Source organism: Hibiscus syriacus, unplaced genomic scaffold (assembly GCF_006381635.1).
Source record: "Hibiscus syriacus cultivar Baekdansim isolate YM2019G1 unplaced genomic scaffold, ASM638163v2 tig00111633_pilon, whole genome shotgun sequence".
Classification (NCBI taxonomy): domain Eukaryota; kingdom Viridiplantae; phylum Streptophyta; class Magnoliopsida; order Malvales; family Malvaceae; genus Hibiscus; species Hibiscus syriacus.
The window spans coordinates 256,350-273,459 of record NW_024063139.1 but is presented as its reverse complement, the minus strand read 5'-3'; the positions used below and the strand labels follow the sequence as shown (position 1 = coordinate 273,459).

General features: G+C 36.1%; 1 protein-coding gene and 1 pseudogene across 1 annotated transcript; both read left to right on the top strand.

The window, feature by feature from the left end:
- The first annotated feature begins 643 nt into the window (after positions 1-643).
- On the top strand, positions 644-1,378 carry LOC120166218. Its single transcript, XM_039175538.1, has 2 exons — positions 644-953; positions 1,014-1,378. The coding sequence occupies exons 1-2, from the start codon at positions 644-646 to the stop codon at positions 1,376-1,378; spliced, it is 675 nt and encodes a 224-aa protein (XP_039031469.1).
- A 2,022-nt stretch (positions 1,379-3,400) lies between these two features.
- Positions 3,401-16,017, top strand: LOC120166217 (annotated as a pseudogene).
- Positions 16,018-17,110: the final 1,093 nt, after the last annotated feature.

The following is a 17,110-nucleotide window of genomic DNA, read 5'->3' as shown; positions in this document are numbered from 1 at the left end:
CCTGACACACATATGGCTATTGTTGAAGAGGATAGTCTTATTGCAAATGTGTAAGTTCATAAGCGTCCACGAGTCCAACCATCCACGATTGATATTTATGCTTACCCATATGTTAATGGCTCTCAAAACAATTCATTGACATGCCTTATTGAACAGGCCAACCGTCAGCCATGAAAATCCTCAGCTGGAATGTCCGTGGTCTAGGGAAACTACGGACAATTAATCGTCTCAAGAATAAACTGAGAGATGTTCGTCCCCAAATTTTGTTTCTTATGAAAAAAAAACTTCCTAGTAATAAAATGATGAATGTTCGTAGAAAGTGTGGTTTCTCTCAAGGTTTCGACGTTAGTGTTGTGGGTTCTAGGGATGACCTCTCTTTGGCATGGTCTCATGATATCATTGTTTCTTTACGGAGTTTCTCGCTGCATCACATTAATGTTGAAGTTATCAAGTCGGGTTCTAATGTTTCTTGGCATTTGACTGGATTCTATGGTCACCCAGTTGATAGTTTACGTTATCAGTCATAGAGTTTGCTGAGGTCGCTGGGTGTTGATCAGGCTTTACCATGGTTAGCATTTGGTTATTTTAAAGAGCTACTGCTTGCGTCGGAAAAAAAGGTGGACGTGTTAAATCTGAACGACCGATGGAGGCTTTTCGTTCTACTCTGTTGGATTGTGATCTTTCTGATTTGGGTTCTATTGGAAGATGGTATACTTTGGAAAGAGGTCGATTGTCTATAAATAATGTTCACCAGCGTTTAGATCGAGGTGTGGCTAACCCATCCTGGTGGGATCTTTTTCTGAATTATTCAGTTGAGCACTTGACCCACATCAGTTCGGATCACTGTCCTGTTCTGGTGTCAACCACTGCTGGTTATTCTAATAGGTCGACCTTTTCTTCTTTCTGCTTTGATGCTAATTGGGTTCTTGAAACTGAGTGCAAGGATCTGTTATGTTTCTTCTGGGAATCTAATTATGAGGCTTTACTAGTTAAGTTAAAATGATTGGGTGAAGCTCCTTCTAAATGGAGCTCCTCTAGTAAGGCTCGTCGTACTGCTACAACGTGGGGCCTCAAAGAGAAGCTTACCAGGCTTTTAGATTCTGATCCAGACGATGAAACCCTTGTTGAATTATTAGATGTGAGATTAGCTCTCAATTTGGAGGCGAATAAAGATGAGTTATATTGGGAGCAGCGTGCTCATGTCAATTGGCTCCACCATGGTGACAGGAATATAATTTTTCCCCATAAATGGGCCACGTATCGAAAGAAGAAAAACAAGGTGCTTAAATTGTTAGATATCAACGGGAACTGGCTTTTTGATGAGGATTTAATAGCAACTAATGCTACTGTTTATTTCAGCAACTTTTCACTGATCTGATATTAATCGAGCCAATATTGGAATAGTGTTCTTCTTCCTAAGGTTGTCCCTCAACAGTCGGATACGGTCAGGAAGATAGAGTCGATTACAGTCGATGGTGCCTCAAGGAGAGGTCGACCAAGGAGGAAGTGGGTAGACTGCTTGAGATCTGATTTGAAGGATTTAACCCTTACCGAGGACATGACCTCTGACAGGAAAGTATAAAAACTTAAGACCAGAGTAGCCGAGTAGTGTGAGTCACAGCAATAGGGTATAGCATCTATGTCTTCTTTTTAAAGCCTTTGTAGTAATTTCCATGACTTCTATTTTTTATACGTTTCTATTATTGAAATTTATGAAGGCTTAGAACTAGGGTATAGCAGAGTAGTGTTGCCTTATTTTAGGTTTTAACCTATTTGACTTTATTCCTTTTCGTATTTGTTATCGTTGACTACTGTGTATCATTCTCTTCATGTTTCCTCTTTTTACATTTAGCTCGGACTTACGTTTCTGTCTATATGCAGAGATTTTTACGCATGAATTTATTTGCAGGGATTACTTCTCATTACAGACACGCATATATAGACTGAATATGAAGATTGTCCAACTATGTATTTATTTATTTATTTATACATGCATTGCATTTTTTTTTCTGACTGTCGGAGGTCTTCCACAGAAGACCTCCCCTTTATCCCATTGCATATGGAAAAAGGGTTTTGTTGTTATTGTTTCCCAAGGTTGTCCCTCCTTCCTCCATGAGTCAATTTAGGCCTATAAGCCTATACAATGTCCTATATAAAATTATTGCCAAGGCGATTGTCAATATGCTTTGTGGTTTCCTGGATTTTTGTATTAATGAGTCATATGGTTCTTTTATTCCCGGGAGACGTATTACATATAATGTTTTGATTGCTTATGAAATTTTGCATTCCTTGAAGCTGAACACTTCTAGCCGTTGTGGTTCTTTTGCTTTAAAAATTAATAAGGCTTATGATCGGGTGGAATAATCCTAATTACGGGATGTGATGCTCGTGATGGGGTTTTCTCCTGATGGGTTACACTGGTGATGAGTTGTGTTTCCACGATTTCGTATTCGATTGTTTTCAATGGGGTTCCTGTAATGTCCTTCTCTCTTACTCGTAGTTTACGCCAAGGTAACCTGTTATGTCCATATCTTTTTCTGATGTGCACGCAAGTTCTTTCCTTAATTTGGCTAAGGCTACTGGTGCAATCTCTAGATGTAAGGTTGGTAGGTATGGTTTCCCCTTACTCATTTATTTTTCGTGGATGACTGCATTTTATTTGGTGACGTCACTCCTTGTGGTGATGTTACGTTACGGGATTTGTTAATGGAATATGAAGCTATGTCTCGGAAACTTGTCAATTATGATTAGTCATTGATTTATTTTGGGGGGGGGGGGGGGGTTATGGTGTTCAAATCTCTAGGAGTCCGGAAAAATACCTTGGCCTCCCGACTATAGTGGGCCGACATAGAAAAAAGGCTTTTGTTGGGCTGCGGGACAAAGTGAACCATCATGTTAATAGTTGAAGAACTCAGTACTTGTCCATGGGTGGTAAAGAGGTGTTTATAAAATCAATGTTGCAAGCCATTCCTATTTATCCAATGTAGTGTTTTTTGTTTCCACTAGCTGTCTGTCGTGAATTGGAGTCTATTTTTAACAAATTCTGATGGCGCAATAATAGCTCTGGCAAAGGAATTCACTGGGCTAAATGGATAGAATTGTGCTATCGGAAGTCGGTGGGAGGTATAGGCTTTAAAGATTTGGCTTAGTTTAACATTGCCATTTTGGCCAAGCAAGGCTGGTGCATTCTTTCTAAACCTGACTGCCTTTTGGCTCGGGTGCTAAAAGGGCGTTATTTCCCTACATCAACGTTTATGGAGGCTGGTTTGGGTTCTTACCCATCCTATACCTGGCGAAACATTTATTCACCCGTAGTTTTTTGGAGAAGGGGTTCAGTTGGAAAGTTTGTTGTGGCTTGTCGATTAATATCTGGCGCAATAGTTGGGTTCTTGAGACAACAATGGGCAGGGTTTGGGTAAACAATATTAACATCAATTGTACTATTTTGTCTGATTTAATTGATGGTAATTCTAATACCTGGAGGGCAAATGATATTCTTTTACTTTTTCTGCCTGATCAGGTAGAGACAAATTTATACATCCCTTTGCGAACCACTCAGCGATCGAATGTTGTGTATTGGCGGTCTGATAAAGCAGGGGTGTATACTGTTAAGAGTGGGTCTTGTCATCTTATCCAACCTATCATTGATTCAAATAATGATCATAAGGTATTTGACACAATTTGGTCACTTCCTATACCATTTAAAGTGAAGATCACCCGTTGGCGGTTCTGTAAGAATTACATCCCTACTACTGCTAACCTGTCATCACGGCGTCTCAATATTGATACTGCATACAAATTATGTGATACTAGATATGAAACTGTCTCTCACATTGTCTGTGATTGCCCCTTCTCTAACCAACTGTTCTTTGCACTTCAGCTTGTACTTCCTGTTGTTTTTGGTGACCAGCAATGGCTGTTGTGGTTATCTAATCTATTTGATTTGTTACCCAAGCACCAGAGCAAAGTTTTTGCTGTTGTGTTATGGGCTTTATGGTATTGTAGAAATAGGAAATTCCATGAACATCTGGTTCAAACTCCAATAAGCCTTGCTCCATTCATCTCCAATTATATTGTCGAAATTGATGCATGCACATCTAATCAGGGATCCTCACCTCCTCAAGCAACTGGTCACTGATCTCCCCCTTCTGTAGATACTGTCAATAGCAATTTTGATGCTGGCTTTCACTCCGCTTCCAAAACCTCTGTTTCAGGTATTATAATAAGAAATTATGAGGGTCTAGTTATGGCGTCTAGTGTCTATCCAAATGCTCACATTCTCTCTCCAGAGGTTGCAGAAACTAGGGCTTGTGAACAAGAAGTGACACTATTAGTGAGTTGGGTTTTCGTCGTGCTATTATTGAGGGGGACTCATAGATCACCATTAACAAAGTAACTTCACCTATGTCAAATTTCTCTTTTGTTAGTCCGATTATCTACAATTCAATGCATGCAAAGGAATTTCGAGTACTTATCTTTTAAGTTTGTCTATCGTGCTATGAATTCGGTGGCTCACTCGCCGGCGAAGCTGGGTCAAACTTTTACATCCCCGATGGTTTGGATTGAGGAAGCCCCTTCTACTGTTGAAGATGCTCTCTGCTCAGATCGATAGTGGTATGACCTGTCTTAATTGCTTCGGCTCATGTTTTTGTTTTGGAGGTCCGTTCAGCTCCTCCTCCTCCTCTTCGTTCTTTATTTGCTTGTTCACGTTTTGATTTTGGCTCTGCGTTTGTGGAGCTCGTCCTCAATTGAAGATGAATGTTCGTTTTGCTGGGTGTGAGTTTGGGAACTTTTTTTTTTTTTATTAGTTTTGGGGTCTTTATTAGAGGTGCACACAAAATTTGAATATATGATTTTACATAAAAAAATATTTGAAATCGGATTTGAGAAAAATCAGTTTTTTTAAACCGGATCAGATATTTTAAAACCGGATAATATAACCGGTTTGGGAAAAAAATGGACGACTGAATTTTTACCGGATTAAAAATCGGTTTGGAAAAAAACCGATTAAAAACCGGTATGGGCTTAAAAAACTAGTCGTTAATATAGTCATTGGGTGGGTTTTTGACCGTTTTTTCTAAAAAAAATTACTATTTTACCACCCTAAACATGTATAAATAGGTTGAGAATGTATTTGGTTTATTTCAACTTTCTCAAATCTTATTACACAACACCTAAACATCTCTCAAATCTTATTTTTTGTAATTTTTTGTTCATCATGGCTACAACACAAGTAACACGGCTGAATCTTCCGTCGGGGGAAACCTTAAAGTCGTGAGAGTGATCGAACATACTCGAAACAAAGATATTTGGGATCACTACGATTTATGTGGGATGTCAAATGGCTCGAGGAAGGCGCGTTGTAAACTTTGTCTAAAGTTTCTTGCACCGGAAGGAAAAACAACGTTGAAGAATCATTTGACAAAATCATGCAAGGCACTTCGCTCAAGATCAGATCTAAGTCAATCGAATCTTACACCATAAGGTGGTGTTTTTGTTTACGACAACGAAAAATTATGAGAAGCGTTTACAAAGTTCGTGATTACAAAAACATTGCCATTCGACCACTTTGATGATGAAGATTTCACGGCAACAATTCAACAACTAATGCAATCACGTTATACTCAAGTAAGTCGTATTACCCTTAGAAGATATGCTATAAAAATGTTGCGTACGACGAGGGAAAAAATGATTTTAGGATTCCAAGAACACCGTTATGGTGTGTCGCTTACATGTGACGTTTGGAGTTCCCCTCATAATACCGAAAATTCTTTTTTAGCCGTTATGACACATTGGTTAAATCAAGATAATTGGAAAATGATGAAAAGAATAATCACGTTTGAATTATTCGGTGAGCTGCATACCGGTGCTAATTTATTTACACTTTTAAAAAGGGTAATATGTCTTTATAAATTAGAAAATAAAGTTTTTTCTATATCCTTTGATAATGCATCGAATAATACAAACGCAGTTCCAAGATTAAAAATATTACTTTCACCGATTTTAGACGTTGCATTTTTTCATACCCGTTGCGTTGCACACATAATTAATTTCTCCGTGCAAATCGGTTTGAAGGTTATTGAGCCGATTAGATTAGAATTTAAAGCAATGATAAAATCAGTTCTTTGTAACAACAACAAAAGACTAAATGATTATAAACAATTTTGTAAGTCAGTTAATAAAAAATCTTTGGGTCCTAATTTGGATTGTCCAACTCGTTGTAACTCAACTTGGATGATGATGCATACTGCCTTAAGGCAAAGGGAAACATTGCAAACATTTCACGATCAACTTTTCTAGAGAGGCCATGTCCCAAACATTTATCCGGATTTGAGTTGGGAAACTATAGCCAAAATAACCGATTTGCTTGGGATTTTTAAAAATGCAACAATTTTTTTATCCGGTGTTTATTACCCTACTAGCATGTTGGTTCTTAATCAAATATTTTTGTTGGCTACCCGACTAAATGACTTTGAATTTAAAACCGAAGTTTTTCAAGAAATTGACTTTGCAATGAAGGAAAAACTTTTAAAATATTTTAAGGAGATTCATCCTATTTTTACTTATGCCGTCGCTTTAAACCCAACGTTAAATGTTGGCGGGGTTGAAACACTAATTGAACAAATTGCGTTTGCTTTTAATCTAACTGATGATGAACCAAACTTTGTCCAAAACCAAATAAATTATTTTAACAAATGTTTTTGAGACATGTTTGCAATTTATTTAACTAAATACGGATCAAGTAGTGTAATACATGATCAAATGAGAACGGATGCGGAATCATCTATTAGACGTCCAAGTAACATAAATTTATCACTTTTTAACACTCTTGTAAATTCCAAATCCAAACGATCACGTACTACCACCCCAAGTAGAGAGTTGGGAAATTACATGTCATGCGATTTTCTATCAAAAATGACATTTGGAGAGTTTGAAAATTTGGATATTTTGGCTTGGTGGAAAGAAAAGGAAGAACAATTTCCGATTCTATCCGCCATGGCCCTTGATTTACTAACCGTCCAAGCTTCTACGGTAGCTTCGGAATTTGCTTTTTCTGTTAGTGGCAGGGTTATATCGCAACGGAGATCAAGACTAAGTCCCGAGTCGGTGGAAGTATGCATTTATTTGAAGGATTATTTGGATGGAGCGGCTCAAAAGCAACATATCACCACCCTAGAAGATGCAATTGATGCCGATTTAGAAGCAAACTTACACATTAAAGAAGTCGAACTTAGAATATCCCCTCTAAACGAAGAAGGCGAAGATGATGAAGAAGAGATGGCGATGTAGTTTATTTTTGAACTTTATTTCAATTATCGTAAACTTTGTTTCAATTATCGAACTTGGAAGTTTTTAAGTATTTGAATTTATCGAACTTGGAAGTATTTAAGTATTTCAATTATCGTAAACTTTGTTGCAATTGATGACGATGTAATTTTAATAATATTAAAATCGGTTTTTTTATATCCGATTTTTTAAAAAAAATCATTTTTTTCAAACCGAAACCGGTTACATCATCCGACCCTCCAAACCGGTTAGGATCCGAACCGGTTTTTTGGTTAGGAGAAAAAATCGGATCGGTTTTTATCCGATCCGGATCGGATTTAAATCCGACTTTGTGCATGTTTAGTCTTTATGTCATTGTCTTAAACTTATGTTTTGTCCTTTGCTAACTGGCGAGTCCTATAGCCGGTTGGATCTATGTGGTGTGTGCTCCCATTGCTACTAATGAATGACCATCTAATACGTTGTAACCCCCACAGACCGATAAGGGTAACCAGATCCGATCTGGGGTGTCACATTTGGGCCACCGGAGCGACCCACTGTAAAAATAGTGGAAAATTTAAAACTTGTTATCAGAACATGTAAACTTATAAAATCATTTGCAACTATTTAAAAATAAAACAGATTTTCAGACTCGTATATAAAACAAAATACAATTACATGCCCCCTAATCACATGTACCATACTCTGCAACAATGCCGGAAGAACTCATTTACTGAAGTCGATAGATATACTGGTACGATTCTTTTAACCTGCAAAGATGAGTAACTGAGTGAGCTTTGGAAAGATCAGTAATACAGAACTACCAGATGATGCTGATGAACGTGCAAATACAGATAAATGTATTTTTCCTTATTGGTTCAGATATTTATAGATTTCTTTGGCTGAGCTGAGGTCCATTGATATCGCAGGTAGTAACAGATAATATTCATTTCAGATAGAAATATTTCGGATGTCTAGGTTCAGGATATCAGAATAGGTTTTCTAGTGTGTTCCCAAAAAACCATGTAACTTTTCAGATCTTTTTAAAACATATATATATACCCCCATCCGTCACGAACAAAATGTGTAGGTTCCCCAGAACCATACAACCCCGTCACGAACAGTAAGGCCCTGAGCACAAAGCCGAGGAGCCTCCAAGTAATCTTCCTCCAACAATACCCCCCAATAAAACATGTACCGTCCGTAAACGGATATATCAAAAATAAAAACATAATTCAAGTCAAGTATCATATCAGAATCCAGGTCATGTATCAGATCAGAATCCATGTCAATATCAGATCAGAATCCAGGTCAAGTATCATAACAAGATTAAAATCAGAAATCAGAAAAAAATATTCATGTAATTAGGGAACACACCAGAGTTTACTGGTATTATTTAGAGGTACTGTATCAGGCAGAGAAACACAGTTCTTCAGTATGTCGATAGAATGTTGGAATTTAGAATCACTATTGGAAGAGTTCATTAACTGACAGAATCATCAGTTATTCAGAATGTGAATTATCATGATAATATCTTATTCGGACAGTTTTCAGAAGCTGTATGTAATCAGAAGGGTATTCAGAATCCTTTACATCCATGTCAATTGATCGGATAATCGAACAACTTGAGAACGAAGATTCAGAACCTTAACAATCTATGTCGACTGGTCAATTCATTTTCCTTATAGGGTATTTACTCTTTAATACCACAAATTCTTGTCCATATATCATCTTCAGAATCATCGCTGAATAGATATTCCAATGGTCTTTATTTCATTTCCAAGCTTCCACGATATCATGAAATACTGACGTGCTTGATATGTAGTTCATGTTCCATAAGGACGACACATCATGTAAATTCATCCGAATTTCCAGGCTTATCCTAATCACTTACTTAATCCTCAGTCATTGAAGTTACTTATTTCATTTAGCATTCAAGTGAATTCCAGTTACTTCGGGATTTTCCAGAGTAATTCAAACGTTACTGAATTTCAGATACATGTTGTACTTCTGTTCCATTCAATTTGGTCTTCGTGGTTGATTTGTTGAACAAACGTCCAATTCTTAATATTGAATGCAATCTAGAGTTGAGCTGGGCTGAATACTTCCAAAATTTATCATCGAGCCAAACTTGAGAAAACAAACACGTATTCCAGTAATATATATGTCGTTTAGGTATTGACATAGCTTTAGGGTTGATCTACTCATTTAAATTGTGCTCCATTACTTTTAAAGGTAGTCCAACACCTATACTTACTTGGATTCCTTAATTAATCCAAGACATTTACTTGATATAGGCCATAAGGGTATTTTGGTAATTTTGGTATTCATTTTTATTCCATTCATTTCAGAGCTCGAGGATATCCAATCATTCTTGAGCTTGGTGATATTCTTGGGTCATTTTCATTACAAGGGTATTTTGGTCATTTTACAGATCTACGATATTTCAATTTTTTCCTTCCATCCGGTTTTATTATTTAATTCAATCTTATCATTTACTTTATTCCTTTCGAACAATTCTGACAGCAGAATACCCCCGATAAATTACTCTTCAAGTATTTACTCATTATTCGAATATTTTCGGGTCAAGTGTCTTCTCAGATTTTACAAATGGAATATCATGAATTTTTCTGTACAAAGACAAGATCTTAACAATTAAATTCGTACTTAATCGAGTTAAGTATAAATCCTCAAATTACTTTCTCATTCAAGGTCAATTCAGAATATTTTATCTCTCAAGGGTATTTTCGTAATTTCTTAACCAGATAATTTTGATATTAGCTCTTAACGAAAATAATTATAATTTAAAGATCCTATGATTAATTGCTTTCTCCAACATTCTCTGATCTTGAAAAGATTACTTAACAGACTTCTAGCATCTTGCTCAACTCCTCTTGGGTTAAAAACCGGTTATCTATATTTTCTAAGCAAAACTAGCATTTCTTATGCACATCAGCAGTTTTATCATATCAATATGTCTTTAAAAACCTCTTATTCAACTTCCATAGTCAAATCTTGTCTTTTTATAACATAAAGGTATTTTCGTAATTTTACCCTACCGGAATATTCTCATAATTTCCCATCCAAGTACCTTTAACATATAACCTTTGATGAAATAAATTATAAATTTCAGATCCAGGTTGATTTCTTTATCACTGATCACAAAACTTGTAATTTAATTCTAACAACCCTTCAATCTCTTATATTAATCATTTGATCCGTATTTAGTTACCGAATTTCTACCACATTCATATTGACTGTAGAAACTAATTAACTGCAGAAATGAGACCAACATTATCTTAATCATGCATTTATCAATATTCACATGTTCCATAAAGCATAAAGAGGTAGTACAGTATTACCTTGATTTCCGTGCAATATTGATCGACCATAAAAATTCCATTCGAACGCCTTTGATCTTCAATTCAACTTCCAATAATTCCTCAGATACATATCAACAAAGATTATATCAGAAATGAAGCTTAATTGAGATAAACGGATAGAATCAGATGATAAATCAGTGAAAAATAACTTATCGGGTTCGAATTTGGCGAAACGAAGTTCGGATTCAGGACGTCGAAAGCATAAAATATGACTTTTCGAAAATTTGGAATTTTCGGTCAAAATCAAAGTCAACGGGTTTGACTGGAAATTTAGAGGTCTTCGGGTTCGAATTTCAAAAAATGGATAGCGGAATCGGATTTGGAACGTCGAAAAATGTCAGGATAGGTATACTCGGTCAAAGTCAAAGGTCGTTTAATGCCCGGTCAAAGCCAGTCAAAGTTTTGGTCAACAGTGGTCAACGCCGGTCAACGGGTCGGGTTAACGGATCGGGTCGGGTCAACGGGTCAAGTCGAGTTGTGACCGGTCAAACCGGTCAAAACAGTTCCAAAACCGGTCAAACCGATCACTTTTTCCTTCCCCACGCGCAGTGGCGGCGCGTGAACAGTGCCCTGATATCGGAAAATTCCCGAAAAAATTCCTAAAAATTATTTTAAGCGATTTCGAGATACTTACAAAGCTCGGTTCAAATTTTTGAATGGAGGAGAGCTCGATTTCAAAGAATCGGAAACTTTGACCGCTTCACCTCCTTACGCGCCGCTGTCGACGTAGACCAAGGATGACACCGACAGACTCGGAACGATGCAAGGAACACGATGGTGTGGGAGGTGTCGTAAACGGATGCTCGGATCGTCGTGAATCGATGAAAAACCAATTGAAATTGAGTTATTATCGACGATACTTCCGACTGAAATTAACGACGAACGACGACGTTTCACGACAAAAGCTTTGAGGGGTTTTGTTCCTTGGTTTACAACAAACACGATGGTGGTTTCGGTTCGTCGATCGGAGGTCGGACGACGAGTAGATCGGAGTTGAAAGTTAGGTTGTTGGGGAAGGGAAACTGGAAAATGTCTTGAAATTGACGGGGGAGAGTTTATAATTCACTCCTATAGAAAATTGGCTAAATTAATAGTTTACCACTAAATTTCCTGTACTTCTTAAAATGGTCTGCCAACTTTACGATTTTATAATTTAATCCCCAATTTCTTCCAAAAATACCAATTAAATTCACCACTTTATAATTTCTTAAATTTAGCCCATAAATTGGGGTGTTACATACGTGTTAAAAAAATTAATGTGATTATTGTATTATTATTTTGATGTGGCCCTCTAACTTAAAAAATAAATTCAATGTGAATCTTTAATCAACTTTTTTTTATCTTTGACTGTTACAGTGTTGATGCGGTAATCCATGGAGCTGACATGACAGTCTACGTATTGACATGGAAGTCCAAAGTAACAAATTAACGTGACAGATGAACTAAATTGGTAACTCAAACATGAAGGATGTGCTAAATTGGTAACTCAAACATGACTATAGATTGTCATGTCAACATCTGAACTGTCGCGTCAACACCGTGAACTGTCACATCAATATTGTAACATTCAACAAAGAAAAATATTGGTCATAGAGCAACAATAGATTTATATTTTGAATTAGAGGATTACATTAAAAGAAAAAATAACATAAGGACCACATTAGTTTTTTTTCAAAAATACAAATACTTGTGATGCCCTTTTGCCATTTGTTTTACCGTAATCAAAGTAAAAAGTAAGTGACATAGATTACAATAGAAAAGTGAAGAAATATAAAGTAAAAAAGTAGGAATTTATTTCACTAACTTCAAGAAATCTGTGACGCTAAGATCTCGATTACCGAGGGTGGGAAATATTGGTTCTCAAAGGTGTAAGCGAACATTGGCCTGAAAACAAAAGGTGAAAGCGAATCAAGCGGTAATATTTGTGAATACGATGCGATGTCCTAGAAAATGATGTCTTTGTCGATGCACCGATCATTCATCATAGTCAGCTCACAAATACTTAAGCTTTTTGGAAAGTTTCATTTATACTAACAACTACTGCAAAAATGATTGTCGTCGTTGTTTCCACTCTTCTCTTTTAGCTTAATCTTGTTTCTCAATCTTTGATTTTCAGCTACTTGCAGTCTTCATCTGGGCCTAGAATTTTATTTTATCCCCGGTTATTCCTTTTGTGTTCTTCACGGCACACACTCTTGGCCTTACTCAGCCTGCAAACATCTAGCATCCCGAGGTAAAGATCCCGTTTTTTGATTGACTTATTGGGCTTTAGATTGAAAATTTTTACTCTCGAAAAAGTGAGCTTCTTTTGTTTATTGTTTGGAACTCATTTGTATTTTTCCTTTTTTAAGGATTTGAACTTTGATCATGGATTGATTTTTTACAAGGGTTTACAAAAGTTGATATTTTGATGTGCATATCATTGGATTGACGAGAACGGGACTAATTATGAAATTAATGGAGTAAAGATTAGCTTTTTATTTTTGTTAGTCTAATGTTTGTAAAATGCTTGAAAGGTCTCTTTTGTTGCAAAATAGATCGATGTGGCAGAATGGAAAGGGGACCTACTTGCACTTGGGGTCACTGAGAAAGACATGATCAAGGACGAAAACTCCAAGTTTCAGAACTCACTTTTTGCAAAAATTAGATGGCTTATTTGGCGGTCTCTTAGCTGAAGCCTCTGTCGAGGAGGATTTCACAGGGAAAACAGGCCAGTCTTGGTTTATAGACTTCGAGGCCTTGGCTCCAAAAGGGTTGGTTTGTTTGGCCTTGGACGGTCAGCTTCATCTCCGGCTGCTTTTCGTGGGCTTGGCGAGGCTGTTTCTGCAGTTGCAAAGACTGCTCAAGCCAGTAGTGTTGCCATCGTCCTTGCATCTTCAGAAAGTCTCTCCACCGAGTCTAAGTGCAGTGCTGCTTCGGCCATAACATCGGGTAATGCTCTTTTGATTCCTTAGTATCATGATCTATGTTCTTATTGTGAAGATTGAAGTTTATCTTAGTTGAATGGTTTGGATTTTGATAGGAACTTGTGAAGATAATAAATACAAATCCGAGTCAAAGAAATCACAGCTTAATTCTGTGGATATTATTGGTCTTGGAACTGGACCAGGGATTGAGAAAAAGCTCAAGTATGCTGAAGTTGTTTCTTTTAGATAATCATTTCTTTTTGCAGTTAATTGTAATTAGAAGGTTGAACTTCTAACTTATTAGTGACAGTGAGTATATTGTTTCAATGCGGCAATAAAAGGATGAGGAAATTTTGTAAAATTTGAACTAATGTTTGTTTTCATGCCTGCAGCTGCACTAGCAGCAGAGGCTTCAAAGACTGCTTCTACGTACAGCGATGTTCTGTCTGCAAACATCTTGACAGAAGAGCAATGCAGGGAGTTGAAGATGGGATCTTATCTCGAATTGCTGCAGCATCTGCAAAATCCTCCTCATTTCATCCATCTGTGCTACAAACCCCCGAGTGGACCTATTAAAACCAAGTCAGCATTAGTTGGAAAAGGATAGACTTTCGACAGGTAATTTCATAAATACTTGCATCAACATATTCTAGCAGAAGTATATATTATGATTCAGTTAGCGTAGGAAATACCCAGCATTGTATTTTTCTGATTTTGGATACTTGTCTTATATGTTCTTAGTGGTGGCTACAACATCAAGACTGGACCTGGTTGCTCGATTGAAACATGAAAGTGGACATGGGAAGTTCTGCAGCTGTTTTTGGTGCAGCAAACGCCCTTGGACGGATCAAACCTCCTGGAGTTGAGGTAATTCATTTGGTTTCTCTCTTTTTCAAGATTATATTTTCAGTGCTGGGGAAAGGACGAGTATTCTTTTCTTATCGTGTTTATATATCGGTTTATATTTGCTGGCTTTTTCCTATTTCTGCATTGGATCAAGTCTCTCGCTTTATAAAATTTTCCAAATATGCAGGTTCATTTTATTGTTGCATCTTGTGAAAATATGATAAGCGGAACGGGTATGAGGCCTGGAGATATTGTCACAGCTTCAAATGGAAAGACAATCGAGGTATAGTTTGTTTTAATTTAGTACCAGAAAACAAAATCGAGGTATACATGAACTTTAGGTATTGTGACATTTATAATAGGGTACCTTCTTCATTGTCTTTAATAAATAACTTCTCACCATGTGAATTGTAGGTTAATAACACCGATGCAGAAGGTAGGCTTACACTAGCTGATGCTCTGGTTTATGCTTGCAACCAAGGTGTTGAGAAAGTAAAGCCAAACACTTGGCATTGTGATTTTTTTTTTAAGAATTATAAACCTGATACTTTTGATTGCTTATTTTCTATAGAGGATCAGAATTACATTTTTGAAGACGTTAACCAACTTTGCAGATAGTTGACCTGGCAACGCTAACTGGAGCTTGTGTTGTTGCTCTTGGTCCCTCAATTGCAGGTATACATACGAATTTTACAATTCCCGGAATAGTTTTCTGAGCTTATCTTTGGTTAGCTTTGGAAGCAAGTATACGATCATTTTCTGGACGGCAATTACGCTTGGAGAAACAAGAGGATATCTTGATGTTTAACTCACACATGAATGAAATTCTGTATTTGCCTTGTAAACGTTTAAAATCGAAACTTTAATGTAACAATTTTCATAACATTGAAAGCGCTTTTCTTATTCAGTCTCTTCAAAAGGTCAATGTGTTTAATCGTTTTCATTGGTTGTTATTCGATAATCAAAACCAAAAGGGCATATATGGATTATCTCACCACTGTCGATGCATTGGAAACTTTTCTTTCAGGTATCTTCACACCCAGTGATGATCTATCTAAGGAGGTATTGGAAGCTTCAGAGGTGAGTGGTGAGAGATTTTGGAGGATTTCTATTAGAGGAAAGCTATTGGGAGTCGATGAAATCAGGCGTTGCGATCTGGTAAATACCGGTGGTCGTCAAGGCGGCGCTATCAATGCAGCTCTGTTCTTGAAACAAGTACGTGAATTTTACCACCTGTATATTTGTTTTCACACCCAGATATTGCATTCTCCTCGGTCGAACCATGTTGCTGAATTTCATCGTTGTTGGAACTATGGTGTTGCAGTTTGTAGATGAAAAGGTACAGTGGCTGCACATCGACATGGCTGGCCCTGTCTTGAATGATAAGAAACATGTAGCAACTGGATTTGGGATCTCAACTCTGGTGGAATGGGTTCTGAAAAACTCTCTTAAATGGGAAGCTCGGAGGAGAAGAACCTGTTTGAGGTGGTTGGTTTCTTTAAGATCTGTTTCATGAATAAAACAAAACATGTCTGTGCATGTCTTTTCTTTCTGGTTTGTTTCCATGCAAGTCACTACTACATAAGCTCTTTTTGCCAATAAATTTCTTTTCCTTCCTTGTCATGCTTTTTTAATATGCTTGTGTTCTAACTTGGTTTATACTCAATTTCTTTAATTTTCTTCTTAATCAACGATGACCGTCAAGGTGGAATTTTATTGATTTTGTATCATAAATCCATAATTTTTTTGAAAAGTTTTAATTGCATCACATGTCCTCAATTACGACTCATTTTAAATCAGTCCTCAATTTTTTTTAATATCTCAATTTCATCTTCAAACTATGGCTCATTCTAATTAGTCCTCAAACTTTTGAATGTTCGATTTCATCTCCAAACTATGTTTTTTATTCTAAATTGGTCTTTGAATTTTTTAATCTTTCATTTTCATCCCAAATTTCATTCAAGTCATTGTTTAACCTAAATTTTATTTTATTTTTTCAAACATATAATAATATAATTATGTCTAACAACGTTAATAATAATATGATTATGTCTAGCAATTTTATTAACAATGATATGACATATACCTATAGTTTAGTATGAAATTAAAATGCTCAAAAGTTTAGGAACCAATTTAAAATAAATGTCATAGTTTAGAGATAAAATTGAATATTTAAAAGTTAAAATAATTGATTTAGAATAAAAAGTATAATTTGCGAGTGGAGTTAAAATATTTAAAATTTTAGAGATTAATTTAAATATGGGTTTACAAACGATAGAATTAAGGGTAAATTATACGTTTAGTACCTAAACTATCAGTTTTGATCTGTTTTACTAAACTTTTAATTTTTTTCAAAACCATACTTAAAGTTTAGTTTTTGTTTCATTCTAGTACATTCGTTCAAAATTTAACATTAAGTTTTGAAAATTTTTATTTCGGAAGTTTAGGTACTAAAACTGATATTTTAGGTCTTAAACACGTTAAGTTATTAATGGCGAGATACTAAAATGAAATAAAAACTAAATGCTAAGTATGATTTTGAAAAAAATGAAAGTTTAAATACTAAAACATATCATAATTGATAGATTAGATACTAAATGCGTAGATTACCCTAGAATTAACTCTATTCAAAATGATATAAGAAAAAATGATAGAAGTAAAAAGGAATATTTCTTGCCATTTATAATCTCATTTATGGGAAATAAAAAT

What these genes read in the sequence shown, in the direction of transcription:
- LOC120166218 (XM_039175538.1), top strand. Translation starts at nt 644, where the DNA reads ATGGAGGCTTTTCGTTCTACTCTGTTGGATTGTGATCTTTCTGATTTG. An exon ending in TGAGTGCAAGGATCTGTTAT is followed by an intron (nt 954 to 1,013) that starts GTTTCTTCTGGG and finishes GATTGGGTGAAG; the next exon opens with CTCCTTCTAAATGGAGCTCC.